This window comes from Aythya ferina, assembly GCF_964211825.1.
Source record: "Aythya ferina genome assembly, chromosome: 28".
In the NCBI taxonomy this organism is placed as follows: Eukaryota; Metazoa; Chordata; class Aves; order Anseriformes; family Anatidae; genus Aythya; species Aythya ferina.
In genome coordinates, this window is record NC_140325.1 from 3,668,655 (window position 1) to 3,694,703 (window position 26,049).

Consider the following 26,049-nt stretch of genomic DNA (forward strand, 5'->3'; position numbering starts at 1 on the left):
GTTTGGTCAGATGAATCACCCAATGGAAATGTTGGTTTCTTTCCATGAAATGAGCCCCCAGCAACCAGCTTGCATGAGCTCTGCGTGGGAGACTTCAGAACTGAGACAAAGTCAATCCCACCCCGTTACAGCTGAGAGCTTAGAACTCATCCCTTTGCCTCTGAACCATATGGGGCAGCGTCACCCTTTGTCAGCCCTAGTGCCACTGGAGCAGAGGTAGTTTATATCTGGAATAGATACGGATCTGGCAGAGCACAGCCCTGATTGCAGTCCCACTGAGCCCACGTAGGACAAGGTCAGCACGGGCATCTGTCCTCGTTCCATGCGGTGACCTGGGAGGAGCAAGCAGGAGGAGGTCGTGGTGGGGAGTGAAGCTTTGGGCTGGCACCCTTGTCATGCAGGAGGCTGTGCAATGCTCAGAAGCATTTGGGGGGATCCTTGCAAGCTTTGAGATCAGTTGGTACTTAAGCAAAGGGCACCTTGGGCTATAAAATACCTAAGGGCAATGTCATTAAGGAGGTAAATAGAATAAACACCACTGGAGTCCTGGCATCTGAGTCCCACCATGCCCCAAGCTCTCTGCAGAGAATCCAGAGATCAGTTTGGCCCTTTCTTTGCCCATGGACACACAGACAGCAAAAGAGCACTTCTTTCCCCACTTTGTACTTTCATTAAACACCAGCTATGGAAAAAATCAGGGACAAAACACATACTTTCAATGCAGTTTATTGAAGGCACAGTGGAAAGCTGGGAATTTTGAGCAGTCAATGAAGGAAGCTCAGTTTACGTGAGTAAAAGATGTCAGACTCAGAAGCCTTGGAACTTCCTTGGTGTTTCAGGGGTGGGGATGGGGGTGAGCTCTTCTAAAAATCAGCACGCTTTGAACTAGCCACCCCTAACATGCAGAAGCAAATGAAAGTACTACGTGTTCATCTGTAAGCAAATTCCACAAAAAGCCTATGGCTGCCGTGTAAATAGCAGGTGCTTTGAAAGTTGCAATTGCCCTGTTTAAAATTTAAGCTCAGATTGGCAGCTCAGGGTTTATTTTTTGACAAGAAAAGGAACATGCGCTTTGCAGTGCCTCCTGGGAAAGTTAAACCATCACGCTCTTTTCTGAAATGCTTTGGGAGGTGCTGTAAGAAGAAGTGTCTTGTAAGGAAGAACATCACTAATGAATCTGCTCGTTATGGGAAAGCCAGGGAGGGAAGGCAGTGGAACAAACAAAACCTAAAAGCTGCACTAACCTAGGCAGTATAAACTCAGGGAAACAACACCATGTTGAGCACCTGCTGCAGAAGCTTGCTAGATGTGACTTTAGGGTTGGGGACTCTGAAAACGTTACCTGATGGAGTGTATGTCTGATGCTAATGAGTTTGGGAATGGACTTGGTGACAATGGTGCTATTTGTGGGCAGAGAAACAATTCTGCATCATCTCAGTGATAGGAACTGAGCTCTGATGGTCCTGGCTGTTCCACCCCTGTGGATGTTCCTACGGAACAACACAGGGGTCTCTGACAACCCCAAAATTCCCCACCACACCATTGTTGCACCCCACCACTTCGGGGCCATTTGCAACAACGACTGGGGAGCCCCCCAGCTGCCTGATGACACAGCCTTGGTTTCCAAAGCTGACCACACCACCGGCTTGGCAAGCCCCCATCCTGGCATTCAAGCCCGGGTTTCCCGTGCTGATGACGGTGCGGGCCGGGTACCCGCCGCTCCGGGAGCTGAATCCCCCATTTTTGCAGCTGACTCCCCCAGCTTGGCAGTACACCTCTGGGACACACTGCTTCGCCACCGAGCTCATGACTCTCTTGGGATGGATTCCAGCACTCCGGGAGCTGAACCCTCCGTTCTGGGAGCTGTGGCGTCCGGACCGCCTCCCCAGGGAGCCGTAGCCACACGCGGCTGCGTTCGCAGCCAGCATCCCGCAGTCTTCAGGGATATTGTAGCCGCTGCTGACCACAGCTGCAAGACAGCCCATGGGATTAATTATTTGGAGCTGGAAGACGCTCAGAGGCAAGTCATTTCATGAGGGACAGAACCAACCAAACCTGATCGGCGCTGCACTGATCCAACCAGCCTGAGCCCCTGCTCCTTCCTCCTCCTCCCCCAGGTCCCCGCACAGCCCTCGCAGATCCTCCTACCTCCCACGCTGCTTTCCAGGCTGGAGGCTTGTTCTTGCCCAGACCCAACGCACACCAGCCCGTTGCCTGCTGGGCTGGCCAGGACAGCTTGCTGTCACCTCCAAGAGGAGAAAAGGGGCATGAATTTGACCTTCCCCCCCTCCATCCAAATGATGATTTTCTGGAAATTCAGAGGCATTTGAGGTTTCTGGGACAAAAGCTTTTTCCTAACAGCCTGGGCTGGACTGGAAAGGGAGGCAAAGGAGGAGGGAGCCAGGATTTATGGAACACTGCTGTTCCGTAAAGTGCCCTTCCTACCATGAGAAACCCTCAAGGCTGTAAATCTTCAGGTTACTTACACACGCTCACCGGGTTCCCCACACATATCCTGTTAGGGGAAAGAAGAGAAATGCATGTTATCCCATTAACCAGTTGCATGCACATCTAGAAACTTGACGTTACTCATAACTTCCAACCACACATCCAGCCCACTTGTCTCCTAATCCCTTGTTGCAACACGTCTGACTATCCCTAGGACAGGAACTGTTTTTGCTGGCACAAGGGTGGCCTGTATGGCCTCCAGCCATCTCTCCAGCCCCAGTTTCTGTGAGCTGGCAGGATCCTGGAGCTGCTAACTTCACTTAGGAGCTGGAATCATCTGGCCTGTAGTTGCAATATCCAGGAGGAAAAGGACAAACCCTTGGCCACCCACCTGCTCTCTTCACCCTCCAGTAAAGTCTTATAGGTTGCAATCTCAATGTCCAGGGCCAGCTTGACGTTCAGCAGCTCCTGGTAATCCCGCAGCATGCAAGCCAGCTCGTCCTTGGCCTTCTGGAGGGCGTTCTGCAGCTCAACATGCTTCTCCCGTGCATCTTTCAGGGCACAGTCCCCACGCTGCTCAACATCACAGATGGAGGTTTGCAGGCAGGAGACCTGTCAGAGGAGAGGATGACAGTGCAGGTGTGTTTGGGGCTCTGCTTCCTAATCCTTGGGTAATCTGCATCTGGATTAATCAGCTCTTCCAATTGCAAACAGGGAAAGACACCAGCTTCCCTGGAGGGGTTTCTTCTCCCAGTCCATTTTTCTACTACGTTGTACAATGCATGACTAAAACAACTCCATTTTTAAAAGACTGCTTAGATCCCAAATTTCTCCCTGTTTCATTTCAGCGCTGGTCACCACTGAAGGCTGGATTTGGGACTTAGCCTAAAGCAGGTTTTATGACTACTAAAGGCCGATGCATCATCTTCCCCTGTGTCTCATCGGTCCTCCAAGGCATTGCCCTTTCTGCCAACAGCACCTCCAGGCCTCACCTACCTGCTTCTTCACATTCTCCAGCTCACACTGCAACTTCTGTATCATCCGGGTTAGTTCTGAAATCTCACACTTGTTGCTCTGCAGATCGTCACAGTACTTGCCCCTTTTATCCTGAAGCTCCTGAAACTGGAAACCAAAACCAGGACAGTTGACATTTCTGACCTGCAGCCCCCTGAGCTGCTGTCAGACACCCAGGTTGCTTCGTACTCACCCTGGTTTGGTAGAAAGCATCCACTTCTTCTTTGCTCTTCTGGGCTATTTCTTGGTACCAGCACTCCACGTTCTTAATGATGCTTTCCATGTCCAGGTCTCGGTTGTTGTCCATTTTCACGATGACCGAGGTGTCACATAACTGACGATCTACCTGAGCTCGTTCCTACACAGTGGGGAATGGCAGCTGTTAGCAATGTTAGCTGTTGGCAGTACTCAGACTTTGGAGGGAGGGAGGGAGGGCTGGAACAAAGAGTCACACTGCCCAGCTATGGGCACAAGTCAAGAAATGTCCCTTTGGCTGGCTCAGCAGAAAATCCTCCCTGCTGGATGAGCACGTCAGCTGCTGACCTACGTGCTGACCTGCAGCAATTCTGTCCACATCAAGGGCAAGGAATGCGGGTGACTTAACCCCTGGTATCCTGTCATCTTCAGCTGCTTTAGTGATGTTAATGACAGGATTAAGCTGGGAGTTTCTTGAGCTCTAATCAGCCAGCTGCAATCCGGAGTAACGAGACAGACGCATCTCTTTTCTCAGGGGTAGAGTTAGGACAGCCAGTTCATACCTGGAGCAGCATTAAGAGAGGGGGAACCACCCTACCTCCAACATAATCATGCTAATATTACATTGACCTTGTAGTTCTGTGCTTTCAAGTATTCAGGGGTTGGGATGAGAGCGGTCCAAGAGGGACTGGGAGCTGTAGAAGTTGGGGGCACCCAAAGGGTGAGGCAGCACTGGCTCTGGGGACAAACCAGAGGAACTCACCTCCTCAAACACACATTTCAGCAGCTCCAGCTGCCTTCTTAGCAGATCCACCTTCACCTCCAGCTCTTCCTTGTTCAAGAAGATACAGTCTGCGTCCTGAAAGAGATGAGATGCGCTCCAGCCCAATCTCGCTGAAACATTGGGGAAGCTCAGAGAAGACAGAGGCAGCGCCAATAAAAGAGATGCATGTTTCAACAAGATCTCAAGAGCAGAAAGGTGTGAGAGGATGAGTCAAGATGCCCCACTGTCTCCTCAAGGAAAACAAAGCCATTCCAACATGACTTACAGGGTTAGTTTATTTATTACTTAGGACTTAGCTACAAACTCAGAATTGACTAATGAGTGCATAAACATAATTTTTTAATATTGTTCAAATGATTTCTCCTTTTCTGATGTCCAAGTATAAAGGATGTAAAGAGACCATCAGGAAATAACCAGCCTCTTTAACATCAAGTGTGCCAGTGCAGCCTCTCCCACTCTGACCCCTTCCATGAATACACCCTCCCGTGACAATTTAAGAACGTGTTTGGGCTAAGAAAACTATTGTAGTAGTGCTGATGATGTGGACTTTGAGGGTATATTATTCTTGCTTTCTACTCCCATTGTCTCTGTTTCTGACTGTGCTTCTTTACAGGCCTCCCTCTTCCTGCTCACTTCTGCCAGGCGTTTGCTAGCAGTGCATTATTTCAGCCATGCTTTACACCAAATAAGCTCGTTAGAGGTATAACAACCCATTTATTCTGTGCTTCTCACCTTTTTCAGTGCTACAAACTCGTTCTCTACAGTTGTACGCCTGTTGATTTCCTCTTCATATCTGTTGGAAAAGGAGAAGAAAATGGCTGAGGCAAGCAACACTCAAACACAGACAGCAGCCACCATGAGCAATAACAGCCTTCGCTTGCCCAGAGAATCTCATCAGGCGCTGGAAGAGCAGTGTCTGGAAACCAAGCATTAGGCCAACCATAGATTAGAAGCCTCGTCATAATATTACCAATGCAAAGAGCCTGCAAGCGAGGCAGAAGAATGCACCATCCCCGAAGGGGCTGCGCCACTGGGCTGGGAGCGGTTGCCTGCAGGAGAGCAGCGCCAGCAGCAGCAGGAGACCCGAGGGCCCTTACTTGCACTTGAACTCCTCCACCAGCTGGCTCGTGGCACACTCTTCACTGCCCAGCTTTTGCTTTTCGCACAGCAAGCAGTCCAGGCGCTTCCGCAGGTCGCAGATGTAGTTCTCAAAGTACAGCTCGAGGTTCTTCCCTTTCTTCGGTAGTACGTACTGCTGCAGGAGGCCCCATTTGGTCTCCAGCACCTTGTTCTGCTGCTCCAGGAAGCGGACCTGAGGGCCAAAAAGCAGCAGTTCTTCAAAGAAAGAAGGGAAGGAAATAACCCACACCTGATTTAACTGTCTGCCCCCACTTTGAAACCAGAGCTGGTCCTGCAGGCATACGAATAGGACCTTAGGAAAGTGTGGGGCAATATGCCATAATATTCATGAAATTATCATGAAATCCAGCCCCTATTTAGGAATCTAGAAGTCACATGTCTGAATCTCTGCTAACTCCATTTCTCACTGATGACTGCAAATGAAGCTCCTCCAGAAGCTGCCTCTGATGTGCTGTAGGACGAGACAACGTCCCCAGCTGGAGGGACCTGTTTGTCTCTTCCCTACAGAGGGATTCTACCATGGCAGCTCAGCCTTAAACATCTAACATTTGGGTGCCTGAATCAAGATCAGCTTTCTCTGCCTTCAGGAACAGTTTTGGAACAGCCACTCCACGTAAAGACAAAGGGGAAAAGAGACTCTAACACAGGACAGAAAGATGAGCCCATCTGAGCTCTAACTTCTGAGGCAGAACAAGGCTGCAACAAGAAATCAGCCTTGGACTGAGGCCATCCAGAGAGGGGACAACTTCAGGAAGTCCGGTGCTGCCACAGATGGGACTGACCCCAGCAAATACTCAGGCTGAAGTGAGCCTACCTCCAGCAGTGGAGATCCTGGTCTGAACAAACACAACTCGGTGGGATCTGGACCCTTGCAGGGACCCAGCTCCGTAGCACAGGGCACAGGCAAGACTGGTGTTTTGGGGAGGATTTGGGTTGTTTCCCCTTGTTTTTCCACTGAGAAACGTGGGTAGGGAGCAGCCTTGCACTCACCTTGTCAATGAAGCAGGCAAACTGGGTGTTGAGGGTCTTTATCTGCTCCTTCTCCTGGCAGCGTATTTCGTGCTCCAGCGGGTCGACCCCAACGCAGAGGGGCTTCAGGAGCCGCTCGTCGATGCAGATTCCTTGGATGCCATCAGCCTTGCGATCAGGGTAGCCTCTGATGATGCTGTATCCCCTGGGGCCACAAAGGCCGACCCTTCCTCCGACACCACCGTAGCCTACACCTCCGAAGCCGAAGTCTCCGAAACATCCAGTACCACAGACCCCGTTCACATAGGAAATTCTCCTGCTTCCACCCAGGTTGCAGACGCTCCTGCTGCTGTAGGCGCCAGCCCCGCAGCGGGCAGGTTGGCAGGCGGAGGCGGCGAAGCTTCGGCCGCAGATCTCCGAGGCTGAGCTGAAACCTCTCCGTCCCAGCACGGACCTCACCGTGGGCGCCTGTCTGCTCATCGCGGCTCCCGTGGAGGTGGAATGTGGAGGTTCGGGGGAAGCTCTGCTGCAGGAGAGGAACGGAGATCCCGCTGCAGTGACACCTTGACGCTACCCCTTATATATATTTGGGAAGCTGGCCTTGATAGGATCAGGACATTAATTTAAAGCGCTTAAGGGTTTGGTTTGCCTGGCAGCAATGAATGCTCCTCAAAATGCAAAACAGCCCAGCAAATACTAACTACTGAGGAAATAAAAAGGAATCTAAAAGTGCTCTGTTTGCAAGTTGGCTTAGAATACATTACGGTTTGAAGTGCTCCCCTAACTTACGCTAATTATAGTTTAGCAAACATTTTTGAAGAAACTCTTTGTGATTTGTTTGCAGTGTGTCGTTTGGGGTTTTGTGTCTCATGGGGTTTTGTGTATGATGGCATATTTTGCAGACTTGCACTTTGTGGGGTTAATTTCACAATCTCTCCTTTTTTCTCTCACCAGGCTCATTTTGGGTGTGGAAAAGTAATAACAACAAAAAAGAAATCAGCCATGAAAAAAAACAATGGAAGTAGTGCTATGATGCCTAAAACACTGGTAAATTTACTGAGTTATGGGTTTGGATTCATATGCAAGGACTCAGAGTGCCCCCCCCAGAAAAACTTCCCTTGCAGCATTTCACACCAACCTTCACTTACCACCACAAAACACCACCAAAACAGAGCAGATTCATCCAGAAACTGAGGCACGTTTCCGTTGGCCACTAGATTTATGTCCTGTGACATCCCAGTGATGTTTTTCACTCAAGCAGTGCTGCAAATTCTTAACCCGAGGTCCATTTGACATGGTTAAATCTTTGTCCCTCGCTATGTGGAAGTTCCTACCCATCTGGACGTCAGAGACCTTTTGCTTCATCTTCTGGCAGTACCTGCAGGTAGCAAAAAATGATTGGCCGCGTGTTTCAGGCTGGTGAGATCCACCACATTCAAGAAGCGACAGCTGAAGGATGGGTGACTTTGCCAGGCACGTCCTTGACTCAATGGGGATGCACTCAGAGAGAGACAACAGCCCCTGGGCCGGTGTCTGGGGGAACTGGCGTGATTCACTCTCCACAGGCATTGGTCTTCCTCCATCAACAGAGGAAGCCTTAATGAGTAGATTAGACGGACACCTGAGATGGCTTTGACTCACATTGGCCAGAGAATCCCTCTCTCCTAATCACCAGCCCAGGGAGGTGAGACACTGAAACAACCATCTCTGGCTCTTCAACAAACTGAACCTCAGAAAGTCAGAGCAACCGGGCTTTTCCAGCTCTTTGGGGATAAAGCCCTTGGGAGACAAGACATTACCGTGCACACAACTGATAGCCCTCAGCCCTTCCTCACCAAAGGGGATCTGAGCTCCAAGAAGGCTGCTGCTGCCTATAGATGTGAGGGTATCTGGAGGCAGCCAGTAGCCATGTTCCCTCACCCTCTTTAACCCCCCTCCAAAGGCATTTTCATTGCAAATCACAAAACCAATGCTAAACCTCCTTAAAATGTTAAGCCTTCTAATATCAAGCTCTCTGAAAAGGATACACGCATCGAAACTCAGAAAGCCATAAGACGTGACTACAACGCTGAGATTCACGAGGCTATTAATTGAACGCATAATTGCAACTTACATGAGTTTGAGGGTCTGGTGGTATAAATTAGTTGCGTAAACTGATGCTCTTGCCTTATACAACTGGAATAATTCAACATGTTTATAGCATGACTTTCAGATTACACCTTTGTCTGTAATATTTTAGGCTCACAGTTCATGCTGGGTTGCCAGCACAATTGGCAATATCAGTTAAAACATACTGCTGGCAAATACGGGAGACTTCAAGCTAAAGCTTGTAACTTCTACAATCTTTTAAATTCTAAACAAAGGTTGATCGGAAGTGAAATGCACATTTGAATCCAAAGAACAGTACAAAAGGCAATTGTTTCACTCTCTCACTCAGCTAGAGCTGCCATGCATTCTACAAGGCAAGGCTGCGTCCTGAATCAGAAGTCGGGCTGGGAGCTGCTGTGCTGCCGCTCCCTTTCTGCACCCCATTATACACGTCGGCTGCGTGAGGGACACCTGGAACTTATCACAGACTGCAATTAGACGTCTGTGAACCAACTGCGCTGCATCAGCCCCACTTCCAAAACTTCTCACCAGTGCTGCCGGCTTCACGCAAGGTAAGAGATTTGTCCAGTATTGAGAAAAATGTTGGTGTTGGCCAAACTCCTGCTGTTGCTCATGAGCCACGCTGAGAAGGCGGCATTGCAGGAGGTTCACTTAATGTCTTCTAGGTCTTTCCAAGGAACATCGAGTGTTTCATCTGTTGACACGTAAGATCTCAGGAACCAACAACTTGTTGTGAGTAAGGACATGAGAAATGGGAGAAGCAAAAATTGCATTTTTTAAGAAAAGGTAATTCATCATACTTACTTCTTTTTTAAGGGAGAAGGGGGGACAGAGGAAGGAAAGAAGAAAAATATTTTGATGAGGGGTTGAATGAATCATTTTAACGACTAGCAATCTCTCCCTTTGTCAGCGTTCTTCTCCCTGTATGTGCTGCTGAAAATGGAATTCATTATGAGAACATGTGAAGTTCACTAATTTGTTTGTTGCCTCTGGAGATGAATCTCAACTAGCTCTTAAAATATATTTTATGCGATAGTCTCAAAGAACCATGCTCCATCTCTGTAATTATAGACAGCCATAGAAAACTCCTTGCATTCAGATAGGACAATGGCAATAACAGCATTTGATAGGCATAAGATTGGGTTGTAATATGCATTTTTACACACGCACAGCTTCATGGACTATATAGACTCTTGTCCATGACATTCACAAGGTGTTAAAGAATTGATTTGGTTAGTGCATCCTCATCTTCTTGTATCCTAAAGCCAAGGTCATCCATGAGAATTCAGTGTGGTAATGTATTTTTTCCTCTCATTAGCCTCTGTCTGCTCTATGTCAGAAGTCGAGGCTGGGATTTTCAAAGGATGTTCCTCATAAAATTCATCAAACACTGGGCCTGGATTTGCCTCCCTCCCAACTTCAGCCATCAAACTGGCCGTGTATTCTAATTTCATCTTTGAGACTCCCTCTATGGCTAATGTAAGGAGATAGGCATCTCCAGACGGTGATTCATCACATCCTAAAATAGGCAGCTAGGATAGGTGGGAGGAAGCAGCCTCTGGAGGCACTTGCCTCGCTCTTTATTGACTACCAGAGGCAGTCTAGACAACCAGACAACCAGACCAGGCGCCCAACTTCTGGATGGTTAAAGTTAGGCAAAATTAGTCCCACCCTTTGGGCGCCGAATTTCTTCAGCACCTTTGAAGTCTTAATGAGAGTACACAACATCACACGCTCCCTAGATCTGCTCGGTTCCTGCTGTACACGTATGTCATATCTCCGCGTGGTGATTAGCACCTGTAACTCTGAGGCTCCCAACAAAGCAAAGGATTGGTTTGATCTTTTTCCACGCTGATGTCTTCCTCCCACAGAACTGCACAGTGGAAATAAGTGTGGGATGTATGGGAACCCAGGCCCTTGAATGGGATGGAATCACACTGCCTGTTAAAGCAATAAGATCAGAAAAGGAAAGGAAAACATTGCGGCTATTACTAGGCTACGGCAGCCTCCCTGTAAAGCTGGAGGAACTCTTCTCCCTTACCACTGAAGCTGTTTGCTTGGGCAGGAGGGATTCTGTGAGCCCTGCAGAGGAAGAATTGCCCACAGAGGCTGGGCCAGGTCCTCCTGGGAAGCATGTTCAGGTGGCAGGAGATACCTCTGCCTTTTGTTATGCTAAGGCACTAATGCCCAAGCCCTTGTTTGACTTGATTCGTGTAGCTTTGTGATGTGCTGCTGAATTCCTGATGAAGCGCCCGGCTGATTCATGAAGCACTGATGTTCAGAGAGGCTGGTCACGGCTTTAAAGAAAAGTACTTCCTAAATTAACTTATCAGATCAGAACCTTGAAATGGTGAGGGGGGAGGCTGGAGGTGAGAAAGCAACACTAATTCTGTGTCACCTCTCTTATTCTTCTCTTATGACAGAACCACCTGTTTTCAGTGGAAACACCGTAACCTTTTTGAGATACTTAAACCCCTCTTAATGAATATTTACAACTGCTCCATTTTCTTTTGTTGTCAAATCTTTCCTGTGGTTTTCTTCATTAAAGATCATGACTGTTTTCTTTTGTATTCCTGATTGTTCTCTTTGTATATGATTGGGAAAGGGCATCTTATCACACAGGAATTACGGAGGGAGAGAAAGCTCTTCCAGTTCTGAATCACGATAATTGCTTCCGATAGAAAAGACCTTCCCTCTGGATTCCCCCTTTTGTAAAACACGTATCTGCCTGGCTGGCACCTACATGGTTCATTTCTTTGCTCTGCTAGTTAGCTTTCATCAGTTCAATCGCAAAACAGTTTAGTCCTTTGTGGTTGGTTTATGGCACCAATTTGTTGGCTTCTTTTTTAATCTGCTCAAGCGAACAACAAAATGTCTCCCTCTGATCAGTTTTGAAATCCTAAACTGGTAGTCATAGGATTTTCAAAATGATGCTGAAAAAAAAAGCAACCACGCATATTCCTGAGTTCTTTCCTATAATGACCCTATTGCAGAAGCTTTTGAACAGCTATAAAATGTGTTTTATCATCACACCTCTGTAGTAGACATGCTATAAAAATGCAAAGCAACTGAGATGAGTTCTCTGTGAATCTTGTAACACCCATTGAATAGCATTGGGAAGGAGCCAAATTTGCTGCAAATTGGCATAAATAACCTGACTTTAAAAGGTTTCTGTAATTTACTCCAAGCAAAGTCGGTGCTGCACAACACTCTCTGGACAGCCCTGCTACCTCGGCTTAGCTGTTCAGGCTTCTAATCAACATATACGCCTGAACTGGGCTTTTCTGTAGTCTTGGGAAATGCTAAAACCCAAGCAACAAAACATTCGTCTCCATGCACTTTATTGGGAAAAAAAAAAAAAAAAAAAGAGCAAAAAGTGCAGAGCTCTGTAGTCACCAAGGTAGAAGCGAGGGTGCTGTAATTCATGCGGATGTCAAAGCACAGACCGCCTGTCAGGACGCTAAGGAAGGAAGCTAACAGAAGCACAAGCAATGCAATTACTCTTTGCTGACTACAGAAGGTGAAATGTATCTTTTTTTTTTAATTGAGATTTCCTTTATGACTTGCCTGCCTGCATATGGATGACCCATCAGCTCCAAGACAGCGAACAAAGAGCCCCTGGAGTCCTGCCCCTCCCCTCCGTGACCCCGCGCCACCAGCACAACTCCGCCAACTCGTCTAAAATTATGTCGGGCAGACTTTGATGAAATGGAGAGTCCCACAGGCTCATTTCCAGGAAAACTCCAGAGGCAATTTATGGAAAGGTTTTGAATTAAATATCTCAACTTGTTTCATAGAAAGCGAAGGCTTAATCAGGAAAAAAAAGGGAAGATAAGGCTGGTGGGAAGTGGGAATTGAGTGATAACATGACAAGTGCCCCAATCCAACCTCCAGACCTTTAAAGAAGCAGCATTAAGCAAGAAGTATATGTGTTAAGCATCTATTTTTTGATGCGATCCTGGTGGAATTCCTCTGATGTGGTTTCCTAATGTTCTTCTACCCAGGATGCCTCTTCCCCTCGTGTAAGGTGGGGTGGGGGACATTTTGCTGCTGCAGGTGGAACAGGGCTGTGTTTTTCTGCTTTAGCTCTTGCCTCCTGCTTATCCTGCCTAGCAGAGCGGGTGCTCAGATGCAGGTATTCCTGGGGCACAGAGGCCCAACTGGGATCCCCTTCTGTGGCCAGTGCACCACCTGTGAGCAAGCCGGGTTTCCTGAGCTCTGCGCAGCTCCGCAGCTCTCCCCAGACCGCCTGCCAGCCCCTTTGCAGAGCCCATCAGCACCCATGGGGGCCGAGCTCTGGCACGAATGGCCCCCACATCCAGAGCTACTCCTGGGGAAGCAGCCACAGCTGGGAGCACCAGAGACCCAGCACCTCCCTGCAGAGCTAGCGGCGCTTCTCGAGGTGAACCCCCCATGGCAAGCTGCAGCATCTCCCGGCTGGGATGCTCTCCCAGCACCACAGAAGGACCCGTGTCTTCTGCACTGCAGACCAGGTCCACAGCCCGGGCTGGCTTTGGAGCCAGAGGATCTGTTGCAAGGTGTGGTGATCGCTGTTATGGGAAAACACAGGCTGAATCACTCGGGGAGCGCTTCCCATGGGGATAGTGCAGCCTTTCTGCACCCCGCTGCAAACCAGCACTGGCTTTTTTAATGTCATAAGGAAAACAGAAAACCTCGAGCTTACTTACATACTCTCATGGGGCTCCAAATGCGTATCCTGAAGGGGAAGAAAGTCAGAAGGTTATCTGTCATATAACTAGCATTTCTAGCATTTTCCAGTCTCCGTGTCTCTGCTGAAGTGTCCCGAAACTGAGCACTGCACGCACACTGTTGCAGAGGTACCCACCTGCTCTCTTCACCCTCCAGTAAAGTCTTATAGGTTGCAATCTCAATGTCCAGGGCCAGCTTGACGTTCAGCAGCTCCTGATAACCCCGCAGCATGCAAGCCAGCTCACCCTTGGCCTTCTGGAGGGCATTCTGCAGCTCCGTGTGCTTCTTCTGTGCATCCTTCAGGGCACAGTCCCCACGCTGCTCAGTATCCTTAACTGATGTTTGCAGAGAGAACACCTGTATCGGAGACACAGAATTTCTCACTTTCCCTGCCCAATGTCTTCCATATTTTCCTATAAAAGAGAAATTCTGTCTTCTTTTGAAATGAAGTATCGATGTTGCTTTTAGGGAAGGCAAATATTTCCAAAATCAAATCTCAGTTCTGAAACACTACAGAATAGATCTCTGTACTGTGAGGCTGTGTTAAGCCTTGTTTTGAGGATACTAATACTTCTAATAGCTCTAATTGGAACTGATAATTAAGGTTTTCCATTACTTCCCGTTATAAAATATATAATGAATCAGATGGTCTGAAAATTATACTAGTTCCAATGGGTGGTGAATTACTGGTGATTCATAATTCTACCCTACTTACTGAATGCTTTGAACCTATGTCAGAAGCATTGTCTCCTGCCAGAATTCTTGCTGGAGCAATTGTCTGTGTGCTGTAGTAAATCCAATGAGCTAATATGGCGATTTTTTTTTTTTTTTTTTTGATAATCAAAATGATCCAGCAGAAAACAGGGCAGCACAGCAGATTACCCTTTTTCCCTGCTCCACAGGGCTAAGATCTTCTCTAGAGTAGTGGGACCAGTGTGAGGCACTGCTATTCAGCAAAGACAAAATAAATGCAAGAGATGTAGAAAACCAGACTTGCTATATCCCACCTAGGAGATTCAGTGATTAAATATGGCCCACGATACCTGCTTCTTCATGTTTTCAAGGTCACACTGCCACCTCTGGATTGCAAAACTCAGCTCTTCAATGTGTTGCTGGTGGGACTTGAGTTGACTGCAATGACTCCTCTTTGCCTCCTCAAGCTCTTGGTACTGACAGAAAGACAAGAGAGAGCTGGCAATCAATACTGGTAGCATAGGCAACAGAGGAGCCTTGCCTCTGTTTCCAAAGTAAAGTAGACTAACTTTAGAAAAGTCCTCATGCTATTGCTTTGGGGATGTTCTCCTGACTTGGAGACTCTGCCAAGTTTAGCAGAACAGAAAACTAGGTCCATAAGTTACGTAGTCAAGACAGAATGAAAGAAATCCTTGCCTCTGAACTGCTGCCTTCTGACAGCTACATGAAGGACATGTTACTGTTTGCTGCAACTTACCCTAGTTCTGTACAACGCATCCAACTCTGTCTTGCTTTTCTGAGCTGCATCCTCATACCAGCGCTCAACACTCCTGAGGATGCCCTCCATGTCCAGACCTCGGCTGTTGTCCATTTTCACAACAATGGAGGTATCACAGAGGCTTGTCTCCAGCTCAGCAATTTCCTAGAAGCCATATGAAGTGGCTGTGAGCACTGGGTTTCCTATCTCGCAGCCCAGTGGCCGTAACACCACCCCTGAGAGTTTGTCTGGAGCCACAGCCCATGAGTTGTGGCTAGAGTTGGCCATGCATGCAGCTTGAGGGTTTGGGGCTTTTGGAGATCTTCTTTATTCCCGCTGCCTCTCCTAGCAACCCTGATGGATTGGTTTAACTGGGACTAAATCAGTGTAAACAAGGAGTGGCTGGTAAGAATAGCTGCCATCAACAAGAATGGGAGAGGAGCATCCATACCTGAGCCGACACACACTTCAGGAACTCTGTCTCCTGCTTTAGGGTTTCCAGCTTTGCTTCCAGCTTTGCCTTGGTCAGATAGACACAGTCCGCATCCTAAGAGTTCCCAGACATTTAAAAGTCAAAATGGTGGCTACATGGAGACCTAAGTAACTTTACTGAGTTTTTAGTATAGGAAATTTTGTTTAGGAGATGTAGTTGTTCACCTCTAAGGGGTGCCAGAGGCTTATACAATATTGCTGAGTTCTTATGCTCCCTGGCAATACTCTGCAGCATATTTTTCTGAGTCCATAATTGTCCAATGACTTATAATATTCTCAAAATATTATGGCAAAACAGAGGAAACTTTTCGGATGTCTGAATCCAACGCTTCCATTCATCCCAATTCCTTACCTTCTTCAGTAACACGAACTCGTTCTCAGCAGCTGTGCGTCTGCTGGCTTCCTGCTCGTATCTGTTGGGAAAGAGAAGGGACTGGTTGCTGGGTCATGCTGATGCTGGAGACCTTCCAGCATCCTGGGTATTTAGGGCTCAGGGTGCCTTTGGACCTCAGCCTTTTGTTAGAGAGAAGTCTGTTGATATGTATAGAAGTCCATTAGAAAAATCTGTCTAGCTCCCTGCCCCATGAACTTACTTGCATTTGAACTCTTCAACCAGCTTCTCTGTGTTGTTCAGCTCAGGCTCCATCCTCTCCCTCTCATGCAGCAGCGAGTCCAGCCGCCTCTGCAGGCTGCAGATGAAGTTGTCGAAGACCTGCCTGAAGTTCTTCTGTGATGGCAGGACCTGCTTTTGGAGGAGGTTCCATTTGGTGGCCAGCAGCCTGTTCTGCTGCTCCAGATGCTGCACCTGCATTCAGAAGGCAAAGCCACCCTCGTTGGGCACACGTTTTGGTGCATCAAAAAGGGACCAGATGAAGGTGGGGGGAACAAGGGGACTTCTCTTCCGAGTTAATGCTCCAGGGGCTCATTATAGTTCGAAGGGGACGAGAGGGCAAAAGGGGAGCATTGCAACCTTCATAACCCAAGAATCCAAGAGCAAAACAGGGTGTGCTGCTCTCCCAGTCTCCAAGGAAGCCCCACAGACTTTGTGGTTATGGGGTATTCAAACACCTTTGTAGGCCAACTGGCTGGTAGCAGAAATCATCCTTTGGCTGTCGACAACACAACTTTACAAAGTCTATCTGTGCAGAGAGGGCAAGAGTGCAGAAGCGCAGCAAGGTACCTTGGAAGAACAGCTCGCTTCAGCTATTAATAATGCATACAGCTGCAGCTTGTCAACACATAAATAATCAGGTTAAAATAACATTATCAGCTAGATCTGCACTTGCATCTCATGGTGCTGGAGCCATGCATGCTAAAACCAGCATCAGGGCCACGTAATGGGACAGGAAAAGGAGAGGAATCAAAGACCTGAGCACAAAAAAGGGTTCCTTTATACTTAAAGCCCATCATTCCTTTAATCTCGCCTCAGCTCTCACCTTGTCAATCAAGCAGGCAAACTGGTTGTTGAGACTCTTCAGCTGCTCTTGCTCCTGCCTTCGGATGTGCTGCATTTCAGGGTCGATCTTGACATCAAGAGGCTGCAGCAGGCTCTCGTTGACGTGCACCGCACGAATACCTTCACTTCTGCAGATGAAGGCACTCCCCTGACCCCCCCTTTCACTACAGGCGTGGACGTCCCTGTGCCCCCACCCTCCACAGCCTGCCTGTGCCAGGCAGTGGCCAGCAGAAATCCATTTCCAGCCCCCAACATCACGGAGGCTTTGGCTGCTCCAGGCTCTGTGCCCTCTTCCCAGTGGGGCAGCAGAGGAGAAGGTGCTGCTCCGACAGCAGCTCACGCCACTCACAGCAGAAGATGCTGAGAAATTCCTCCCATGAAGACACCTCCCTGCTGACAGCTGCTGGCTCATGCTGGCAGACGTGGCGGGGGAGAGGATCAGGGATGTGGGGCTGCTGGAGGAGAGCAGCTCAAAAAGGGGCCCCTCTGCTCTGACATCCCTGAGTGCCTCCTTTATACGCATCCCAGAAGTGGGGCTTGGTTGATGCAGATGAATAATTTGGGGTTTTCATGGGGTTTGCCTTGCCTGGCAGCAATTTGTAGGTTTAAATATGCAAAACAATGCATAACACTGAACATTTGTGAAATCCTATGGAATTGTGCTGCTTTTGAATTGCTTTGCTTGCATTCCAAGCTTGGAGGACACCGTGTGCTGGGTTTTGTAAGGATTTTTTTTTTTTCAGCTTGTCCTCCCTCCTTCCATAAATTACAGCTTAGCAAGAAGGACATACCCTTAAGAGTATCTCCCACTCTGTCCAAGAAACTCTGTAGAGGAATGTTCTGCTGAACGGCAAATTAAAACTGATCCTTGCATTATCTATTCTTTCCCCAGTCACTCCCTTGGGAGTCTCCGAGGCATCTCACCCAAAGGCACAGACAGCACGTGTCCACCAGCCACAGGCAGCCCCACACCTGGAATCTGGGAAACACAGAGAATGGGATGCACCAATTGGTACAGAAGGGTGAAATATTTATTTTTACAAACAGCCCTCCTGACACCATCCCTGTGCTGAGGCTGCTCACTAGCAGCCTCTCTCTTCTCCGTCAACTCCAACAAAAGTCTAAGCTGACAAGCTCAGGCTTAGATGACCAGCTTTTGGAAGCATAAATTAGAGCAGCTCTAACTTCTCATTAAGTTTTTAGCCCAGATTTTATAAAAGACCCCCCAAAATGAGACTTCCTGGAAGATGACAAATATCCTAGATAGGAGACTTAGCCACAAAGCTGTTACCTGGATGCTCGTTAACCATTTAATTGGGAACAGCGGCAGGCTTAGCCCTGGTGGGAAGACTACGAATGCACCAGCAACCAGTACAAGGTAAAAACATGTACCTTATTAATAGGGCCGCTGTATGGCTGCTCTCTGTTACTATTCTTTATACTTGAGCTTGTAATTAAAACTCTCGGGATACCTCAAGGCAAATAAAAATGATTTATTAGGGTTGCTTGACAGCTGGGGAAGAAAAGGCTGATACGTTTAATATATTTGCTGAGAGCCTCACAATGCCTCAGAGGTGGGGCCAGGATTACATCTCTGTCCTGGTGGCTTCTTTCCAAAGCCTCTTTCAAAACAGAAAGGCAAATGGTTTCATTTCAGAGGGCTTGAAATGAAAGGTTTTCCCCTGCTATTATGCCATCTTAATCCGTAACTTTTGGTTGGCTTTTTTTTTTTTTTTTTTTTTTTTTTTTTGTCAATTAAATGTTTATATGTTTCAATTGGAGAAGGAAAAAAAAAAAAAAAAAAAAAAAAAAAGCATTTCAATTGCTCATCTCTTCTCTGGGCTTTGCAGGGATTTTTTTAATTATTTTTCTCACTTCCTCATTTCAGTGGAGGGCTTTTTCACCACCTTTCGCAAGAAGGCTGATGAAAAGCAAAACGGGTTACCAGAAACCTTGCTGGTATTCCGGCTCCTGGAGCGGCTGGTGCCCAAGGTTTTCTCGTACCTCATTATTTGCAAATGCTCTGCACTGGAACAATTTGCCCTTAGCCCAGCAAGGGAGACAATCGATGGTATGCAGTAGCTGGAAAGACAACCGGCTTAATTGCAGGTTCTTGACAGCACTATCAATTACACCCACACGCCGAGGAGCAACAGTGATTGAAGCCCTGGGTGCCTCACCGCCCGCTTAAATGCAGGCAGAGTCCATGGCAGCCCCAGCTGGAAGAGCAGGATCGGAGCCCACAAGGAGGACACTTGGCCCGGAGCTGCACTGGCTGCTCTGCACCCATTTTGTGCTTCCAGCTGGGCCCTCCCCAGCCTCCCACTGAAGACCATTGCTGCACCCAGGGGTGAGCATTGGGACACCCATGTCCTCCCGCACCACGCAGGTGGCGAGCTCACCCAGTGAAGAGAGGCTGAGCCTTCCAGGGAGGCAGGGTGAGCATTGGGTCCTGCTCCCTCGATGTGTTTGGAGCCTACAGGGTTACAGCTCCTGCTTTGGAAAGTTTTCTTCTCCTGCACATGCTTTGATGAGCAAAACTCACAAACTCAGGTTTTTGTGTGCTCCCAGATGTAGCAAAATGTTCCTCTGTCTGGACCAACCTCACCCCTGACACCCCCCCCCCACCAGTCCTGGTGTCCCTGATGGCCCCAGCTCCACAGAGGACAGAGGATGCCACCAGAGGCAGCACGTGTGCACACCATCTGCTCGTGGGGGCACTCTGGGCTTAAAACCCACCAGATCTGCCCACTTCCTTCTGGTTGGTGGCACTCCGTGTGCCCCTGAACAGAGGTGGCTGTACGTGTTTGTGAGCACTGAGGAAGCAGCAAGGGGAACAGCTACCAGGGCAATCACAGCTCGTCAATCCTCTAACCGCCAGGAATTTTGGAAAGAGGCCCAGCAGCGAGAACAGGAGGCCCATAATTCTCATGGTGCTACAATGGTGCCGTGCCCAACGTCACACCTTTTGCCAAAGTAAAGCAAGGGAAGGAACCTTTTGTTCCTACCACCTCTGCACGGCAGAGGGCTGCAGCCCCAAGCTCCATCGCCCAGGATGGCGCCCGAGGGGCATCTCCGCACAGCTCTGGCCCAGCTCCTTTCTCCCACCAGGTGGTGGCATCGAGCGCACCCTGAGCATCCCCACCCGGCCGTGGCGGTGCTCCTGCGCCCAGTCCAACGCTCCCCGCTAGCAGGAGCTGGCTCGCACCTGTAGAGGGCAATATTTAGAAGGCACGGGGACAACGAGGTCCTCAGCCGTGCCAGAAGGTGAGATTTCTTACGGGTTTGTACCCCCAGGTTTGCACCTCTCGTGCACGTCAGGGTGTGCCCCGAATAGACCAACACATACACACACACACCGAGGAGGGTTTCAAGCTTTTAGTTCCCAAAGAAAAAGGTCCCAAACGGCCTCAGTGGAAGGGCTCAGAGCAATACAAAGAAAGACTACAGAAACAATAGCAAACATCGCAATACAGACGTAAAACAGAGTTGAGTCCGTGGTGAGCAGGTTACAGCACTCGGTGCAGGCAGAAGAGTGCCCAGGGTTGCAGGTGACATGGCCAGACCAGTGGTGACAGGGTGCTGGGCCTCCAAAACAAAGGCAATACCCTTGCAGATTTTTGCAGGCAGATGTTATGGTGGTAGGGTTCTCTGGAAGAAGGCTGGGTCCCTGACCAAATCCCCAGGCAGACAAGCATCCCCCCCCGCGAGCAGGCCACCCTCCATCAGTCCAATTCCCAGCCCCGTCCTCAGGACCAAACCATTCAAGTCCTCCACAACCTGAAATGCATCACTGATATTCCTCCTCCCCGAAGCTGCTCCTATGGCCAAAGCCAGATCCAATGCGGCCAGAATGAGAAAGGTCCCCAGATCTTGACCCCAGAGCACTAGAGCTATACCCTTCATGGACAGAACTGAAGGAATCCCCAGAGGTGGACATCTCACAATGAAAACCTTCCCCACCAGCAGATGTACAGGAACCATATCCTGAACTACCACAACCTCCAGACATGGAGCCTCTCCTACCACAATTGCCTCCAGAGCTAGAGCCTCCTCCAGAGCCTCCTCCTCCTCCACAGATGGACCCTCCACTGCCATAGCTCGATCCGCCATGTCCTGAGCTTCCACCTTCACCCGATATGGACCCTCTTCTACCACCAGAGCTTCCTCCAGAGCTGCCTCCTCCTCCACAGATGGAACCTCCACTGCCGTAGCTCGATCCGCCATGACCAGAGCTTCCAGAGCCTCCAGAAATGGACCCACCACCTCCATAACTTCCTCCTATGCCAGAGCCAGAGCCTCCTCCTCCTCCACAGATGGACCCTCCACTGCCATAGCTTGACCCACCATGACCTGAGCTTCCAGAGCCTCCAGAAATAGATCCTCTCCTGCCACAGCTCCCTCCAGAGCTAGAGCCTCCTCCAGAGCCACCTCCTCCTCCTCCACAGATGGACCCTCCACTGCCATAGCTCGATCCGCCATGACCTGAGCTTCCACCTTCACCCGATATGGACCCTCTTCTACTACCAGAGCTGCCTCCAGAGCCTCCTCCTCCTCCTCCTCCTCCACAGATGTGTCCTCCACTTCCATAGCTCGACCCACCATGACCTGAGCTTCCAGAGCCTCCAGAAATGGACCCTCTCCTGCCACAGCTCCCTCCAGAGCTAGAGCCTCCTCCAGAGCCGCCTCCTCCTCCTCCACAGATGGAACCTCCACTTCCATAGCTCGATCCGCCATGTCCTGAGCTTCCAGAGCCTTCAGAAATGGACCCTCTTCTACCACTGCTGCCTCCAGAGCTAGAGCCTCCTCCAGAGCCTCCTCCTCCTCCACAGATGTGCCCTCCACTGCCATAGCTCGATCCGCCATGTCCTGAGCTTCCACCTTCACCCGATATGGACCCTCTTCTACCACCAGAGCTTCCTCCAGAGCTGCCTCCTCCTCCACAGATGGACCCTCCACTGCCGTAGCTCGATCCACCATGACCAGAGCTTCCAGAGCCTCCAGAAATGGACCCACCACCTCCATAACTTCCTCCTATGCCAGAGCCAGAGCCTCCTCCTCCTCCACAGATGGACCCTCCACTGCCATAGCTTGATCCACCGTGACCTGAGCTTCCAGAGCCTCCAGAAATGGACCCTCTTCTACCACAGCTGCCTCCAGAGCTAGAGCCTCCTCCAGAGCCTCCTCCTCCTCCACAGATGGACCCTCCACTGCCGTAGCTCGATCCACCATGACCTGAGCTTCCAGAGCCTCCAGAAATGGATCCTCTCCTGCCACAGCTCCCTCCAGAGCTAGAGCCTCCTCCAGAGCCTCCTCCTCCTCCACAGATGGACCCTCCACTGCCATAGCTCGATCCGCCATGTCCTGAGCTTCCACCTTCACCCGATATGGACCCTCTTCTACTACCAGAGCTGCCTCCAGAGCCTCCTCCTCCTCCTCCTCCTCCACAGATGTGTCCTCCACTTCCATAGCTCGACCCACCATGACCTGAGCTTCCAGAGCCTCCAGAAATGGACCCTCTCCTGCCACAGCTCCCTCCAGAGTTAGAGCCTCCTCCAGAGCCGCCTCCTCCTCCTCCACAAATGGAACCTCCACTTCCATAGCTCGATCCGCCATGTCCTGAGCTTCCAGAGCCTTCAGAAATGGACCCTCTTCTACCACTGCTGCCTCCAGAGCTAGAGCCTCCTCCAGAGCCTCCTCCTCCTCCACAGATGTGCCCTCCACTGCCATAGCTCGATCCGCCATGTCCTGAGCTTCCACCTTCACCCGATATGGACCCTCTTCTACCACCAGAGCTTCCTCCAGAGCTGCCTCCTCCTCCACAGATGGACCCTCCACTGCCGTAGCTCGATCCACCATGACCAGAGCTTCCAGAGCCTCCAGAAATGGACCCACCACCTCCATAACTTCCTCCTATGCCAGAGCCAGAGCCTCCTCCTCCTCCACAGATGGACCCTCCACTGCCATAGCTTGATCCACCGTGACCTGAGCTTCCAGAGCCTCCAGAAATGGACCCTCTTCTACCACAGCTGCCTCCAGAGCTAGAGCCTCCTCCAGAGCCTCCTCCTCCTCCACAGATGGACCCTCCACTGCCGTAGCTTGATCCACCATGACCTGAGCTTCCAGAGCCTCCAGAAATAGATCCTCTCCTGCCACAGCTCCCTCGAGAGCTAGAGCCTCCTCCAGAGCCGCCTCCTCCTCCTCCACAGATGGACCCTCCACTGCCATAGCTCGATCCGCCATGACCTGAGCTTCCACCTTCACCCGATATGGACCCTCTTCTACTACCAGAGCTGCCTCCAGAGCCTCCTCCAGTGCCTCCTCCTCCTCCACAGATGGACCCTCCACTGCCGTAGCTCGATCCGCCATGTCCTGAGCTTCCAGAGCCTCCAGAAATGGACCCTCTTCTACCACAGCTGCCTCCAGAGCTAGAGCCTCCTCCAGAGCCTCCTCCTCCTCCACAGATGTGCCCTCCACTGCCATAGCTCGATCCGCCATGTCCTGAGCTTCCACCTTCACCCGATATGGACCCTCTTCTACCACCAGAGCTTCCTCCAGAGCTACCTCCTCCTCCACAGATGGACCCTCCACTGCCGTAGCTCGATCCACCATGACCAGAGCTTCCAGAGCCTCCAGAAATGGACCCACCACCTCCATAACTTCCTCCTATGCCAGAGCCAGAGCCTCCTCCTCCTCCACAGATGGACCCTCCACTGCCATAGCTTGATCCACCGTGACCTGAGCTTCCAGAGCCTCCAGAAATGGACCCTCTTCTACCACAGCTGCCTCCAGAGCTAGAGCCTCCTCCAGAGCCTCCTCCTCCTCCACAGATGGACCCTCCACTGCCGTAGCTCGATCCACCATGACCTGAGCTTCCAGAGCCTCCAGAAATGGATCCTCTCCTGCCACAGCTCCCTCCAGAGCTAGAGCCTCCTCCAGAGCCGCCTCCTCCTCCTCCACAGATGGACCCTCCACTGCCATAGCTCGATCCGCCATGACCTGAGCTTCCACCTTCACCCGATATGGACCCTCTTCTACTACCAGAGCTGCCTCCAGAGCCTCCTCCTCCTCCTCCTCCTCCACAGATGTGTCCTCCACTTCCATAGCTCGACCCACCATGACCTGAGCTTCCAGAGCCTCCAGAAATGGACCCTCTCCTGCCACAGCTCCCTCCAGAGCTAGAGCCTCCTCCAGAGACGCCTACTCCTCCTCCACAGATGGAACCTCCACTTCCATAGCTCGATCCGCCATGTCCTGAGCTTCCAGAGCCTTCAGAAATGGACCCTCTTCTACCACTGCTGCCTCCAGAGCTAGAGCCTCCTCCAGAGCCTCCTCCTCCTCCACAGATGTGCCCTCCACTGCCATAGCTCGATCCGCCATGTCCTGAGCTTCCACCTTCACCCGATATGGACCCTCTTCTACTACCAGAGCTTCCTCCAGAGCTGCCTCCTCCTCCACAGATGGACCCTCCACTGCCGTAGCTCGATCCACCATGACCAGAGCTTCCAGAGCCTCCAGAAATGGACCCACCACCTCCATAACTTCCTCCTATGCCAGAGCCAGAGCCTCCTCCTCCTCCACAGATGGACCCTCCACTGCCATAGCTTGATCCACCGTGACCTGAGCTTCCAGAGCCTCCAGAAATGGACCCTCTTCTACCACAGCTGCCTCCAGAGCTAGAGCCTCCTCCAGAGCCTCCTCCTCCTCCACAGATGGACCCTCCACTGCCGTAGCTTGATCCACCATGACCTGAGCTTCCAGAGCCTCCAGAAATAGATCCTCTCCTGCCACAGCTCCCTCCAGAGCTAGAGCCTCCTCCAGAGCCGCCTCCTCCTCCTCCACAGATGGACCCTCCACTGCCATAGCTCGATCCGCCATGACCTGAGCTTCCACCTTCACCCGATATGGACCCTCTTCTACTACCAGAGCTGCCTCCAGAGCCTCCTCCAGTGCCTCCTCCTCCTCCACAGATGGACCCTCCACTGCCGTAGCTCGATCCGCCATGTCCTGAGCTTCCAGAGCCTCCAGAAATGGACCCTCTTCTACCACAGCTGCCTCCAGAGCTAGAGCCTCCTCCAGAGCCTCCTCCTCCTCCACAGATGTGCCCTCCACTGCCATAGCTCGATCCGCCATGTCCTGAGCTTCCACCTTCACCCGATATGGACCCTCTTCTACCACCAGAGCTTCCTCCAGAGCTGCCTCCTCCTCCACAGATGGACCCTCCACTGCCGTAGCTCGATCCACCATGACCAGAGCTTCCAGAGCCTCCAGAAATGGACCCACCACCTCCATAACTTCCTCCTATGCCAGAGCCAGAGCCTCCTCCTCCTCCACAGATGGACCCTCCACTGCCATAGCTTGATCCACCGTGACCTGAGCTTCCAGAGCCTCCAGAAATGGACCCTCTTCTACCACAGCTGCCTCCAGAGCTAGAGCCTCCTCCAGAGCCTCCTCCTCCTCCACAGATGGACCCTCCACTGCCGTAGCTCGATCCACCATGACCTGAGCTTCCAGAGCCTCCAGAAATGGATCCTCTCCTGCCACAGCTCCCTCCAGAGCTAGAGTCTCCTCCAGAGCCGCCTCCTCCTCCTCCACAGATGGACCCTCCACTTCCATAGCTCGATCCGCCATGACCTGAGCTTCCACCTTCACCCGATATGGACCCTCTTCTACTACCAGAGCTGCCTCCAGAGCCTCCTCCTCCTCCTCCTCCTCCACAGATGTGTCCTCCACTTCCATAGCTCGACCCACCATGACCTGAGCTTCCAGAGCCTCCAGAAATGGACCCTCTCCTGCCACAGCTCCCTCCAGAGCTAGAGCCTCCTCCAGAGCCGCCTCCTCCTCCTCCACAGATGGAACCTCCACTTCCATAGCTCGATCCGCCATGTCCTGAGCTTCCAGAGCCTTCAGAAATGGACCCTCTTCTACCACTGCTGCCTCCAGAGCTAGAGCCTCCTCCAGAGCCTCCTCCTCCTCCACAGATGTGCCCTCCACTGCCATAGCTCGATCCGCCATGTCCTGAGCTTCCACCTTCACCCGATATGGACCCTCTTCTACCACCAGAGCTTCCTCCAGAGCTGCCTCCTCCTCCACAGATGGACCCTCCACTGCCGTAGCTCGATCCACCATGACCAGAGCTTCCAGAGCCTCCAGAAATGGACCCACCACCTCCATAACTTCCTCCTATGCCAGAGCCAGAGCCTCCTCCTCCTCCACAGATGGACCCTCCACTGCCATAGCTTGATCCACCGTGACCTGAGCTTCCAGAGCCTCCAGAAATGG

The 26,049-nt window shown here is 50.7% G+C and overlaps 2 protein-coding genes across 2 annotated transcripts; both read right to left on the reverse strand.

The window, feature by feature from the left end:
• Positions 1-309: 309 nt before the first annotated feature.
• On the reverse strand, positions 310-7,790 carry LOC311424745 (keratin, type II cytoskeletal 4-like). The gene is made up of 10 exons (XM_084500128.1): positions 7,699-7,790; positions 6,572-7,076; positions 5,539-5,753; positions 5,174-5,234; positions 4,421-4,516; positions 3,656-3,820; positions 3,445-3,570; positions 2,840-3,060; positions 2,487-2,515; positions 310-1,969 (listed from the first exon to the last, which is right to left on the reverse strand). The coding sequence occupies exons 1-10, from the start codon at positions 7,731-7,733 to the stop codon at positions 1,491-1,493; spliced, it is 1,932 nt and encodes a 643-aa protein (XP_084356254.1). The 5' UTR covers positions 7,734-7,790; the 3' UTR covers positions 310-1,490.
• Positions 7,791-13,339: 5,549 nt separating this feature from the next.
• Positions 13,340-17,339, reverse strand: LOC311424571 (keratin, type II cytoskeletal 7-like; the record flags this gene model as incomplete). Its single annotated transcript, XM_084499854.1, is given in 9 exon segments — positions 13,340-13,376; positions 13,506-13,726; positions 14,413-14,538; positions 14,820-14,984; positions 15,271-15,366; positions 15,664-15,724; positions 15,905-16,116; positions 16,748-17,245; positions 17,247-17,339. Coding segments are annotated over 9 exon segments (1,509 nt in total).
• Between the last annotated feature and the right edge of the window lie 8,710 nt (positions 17,340-26,049).

Excerpts from the sequence above, each read along its gene's own strand:
- LOC311424745 (XM_084500128.1), bottom strand. The coding sequence starts at position 7,733 with ATGAATCTGCTCTGTTTTGGTGGTGTTTTGTGGTG. Across the intron at positions 3,571-3,655 it reads ATGCTTTCTACCAAACCAGG|TTTCAGGAGCTTCAGGATAA; the intron begins GTGAGTACGAAG and ends TTTGGTTTCCAG. Across the intron at positions 3,061-3,444 it reads TGGAGAATGTGAAGAAGCAG|GTCTCCTGCCTGCAAACCTC; the intron begins GTAGGTGAGGCC and ends CTCCTCTGACAG.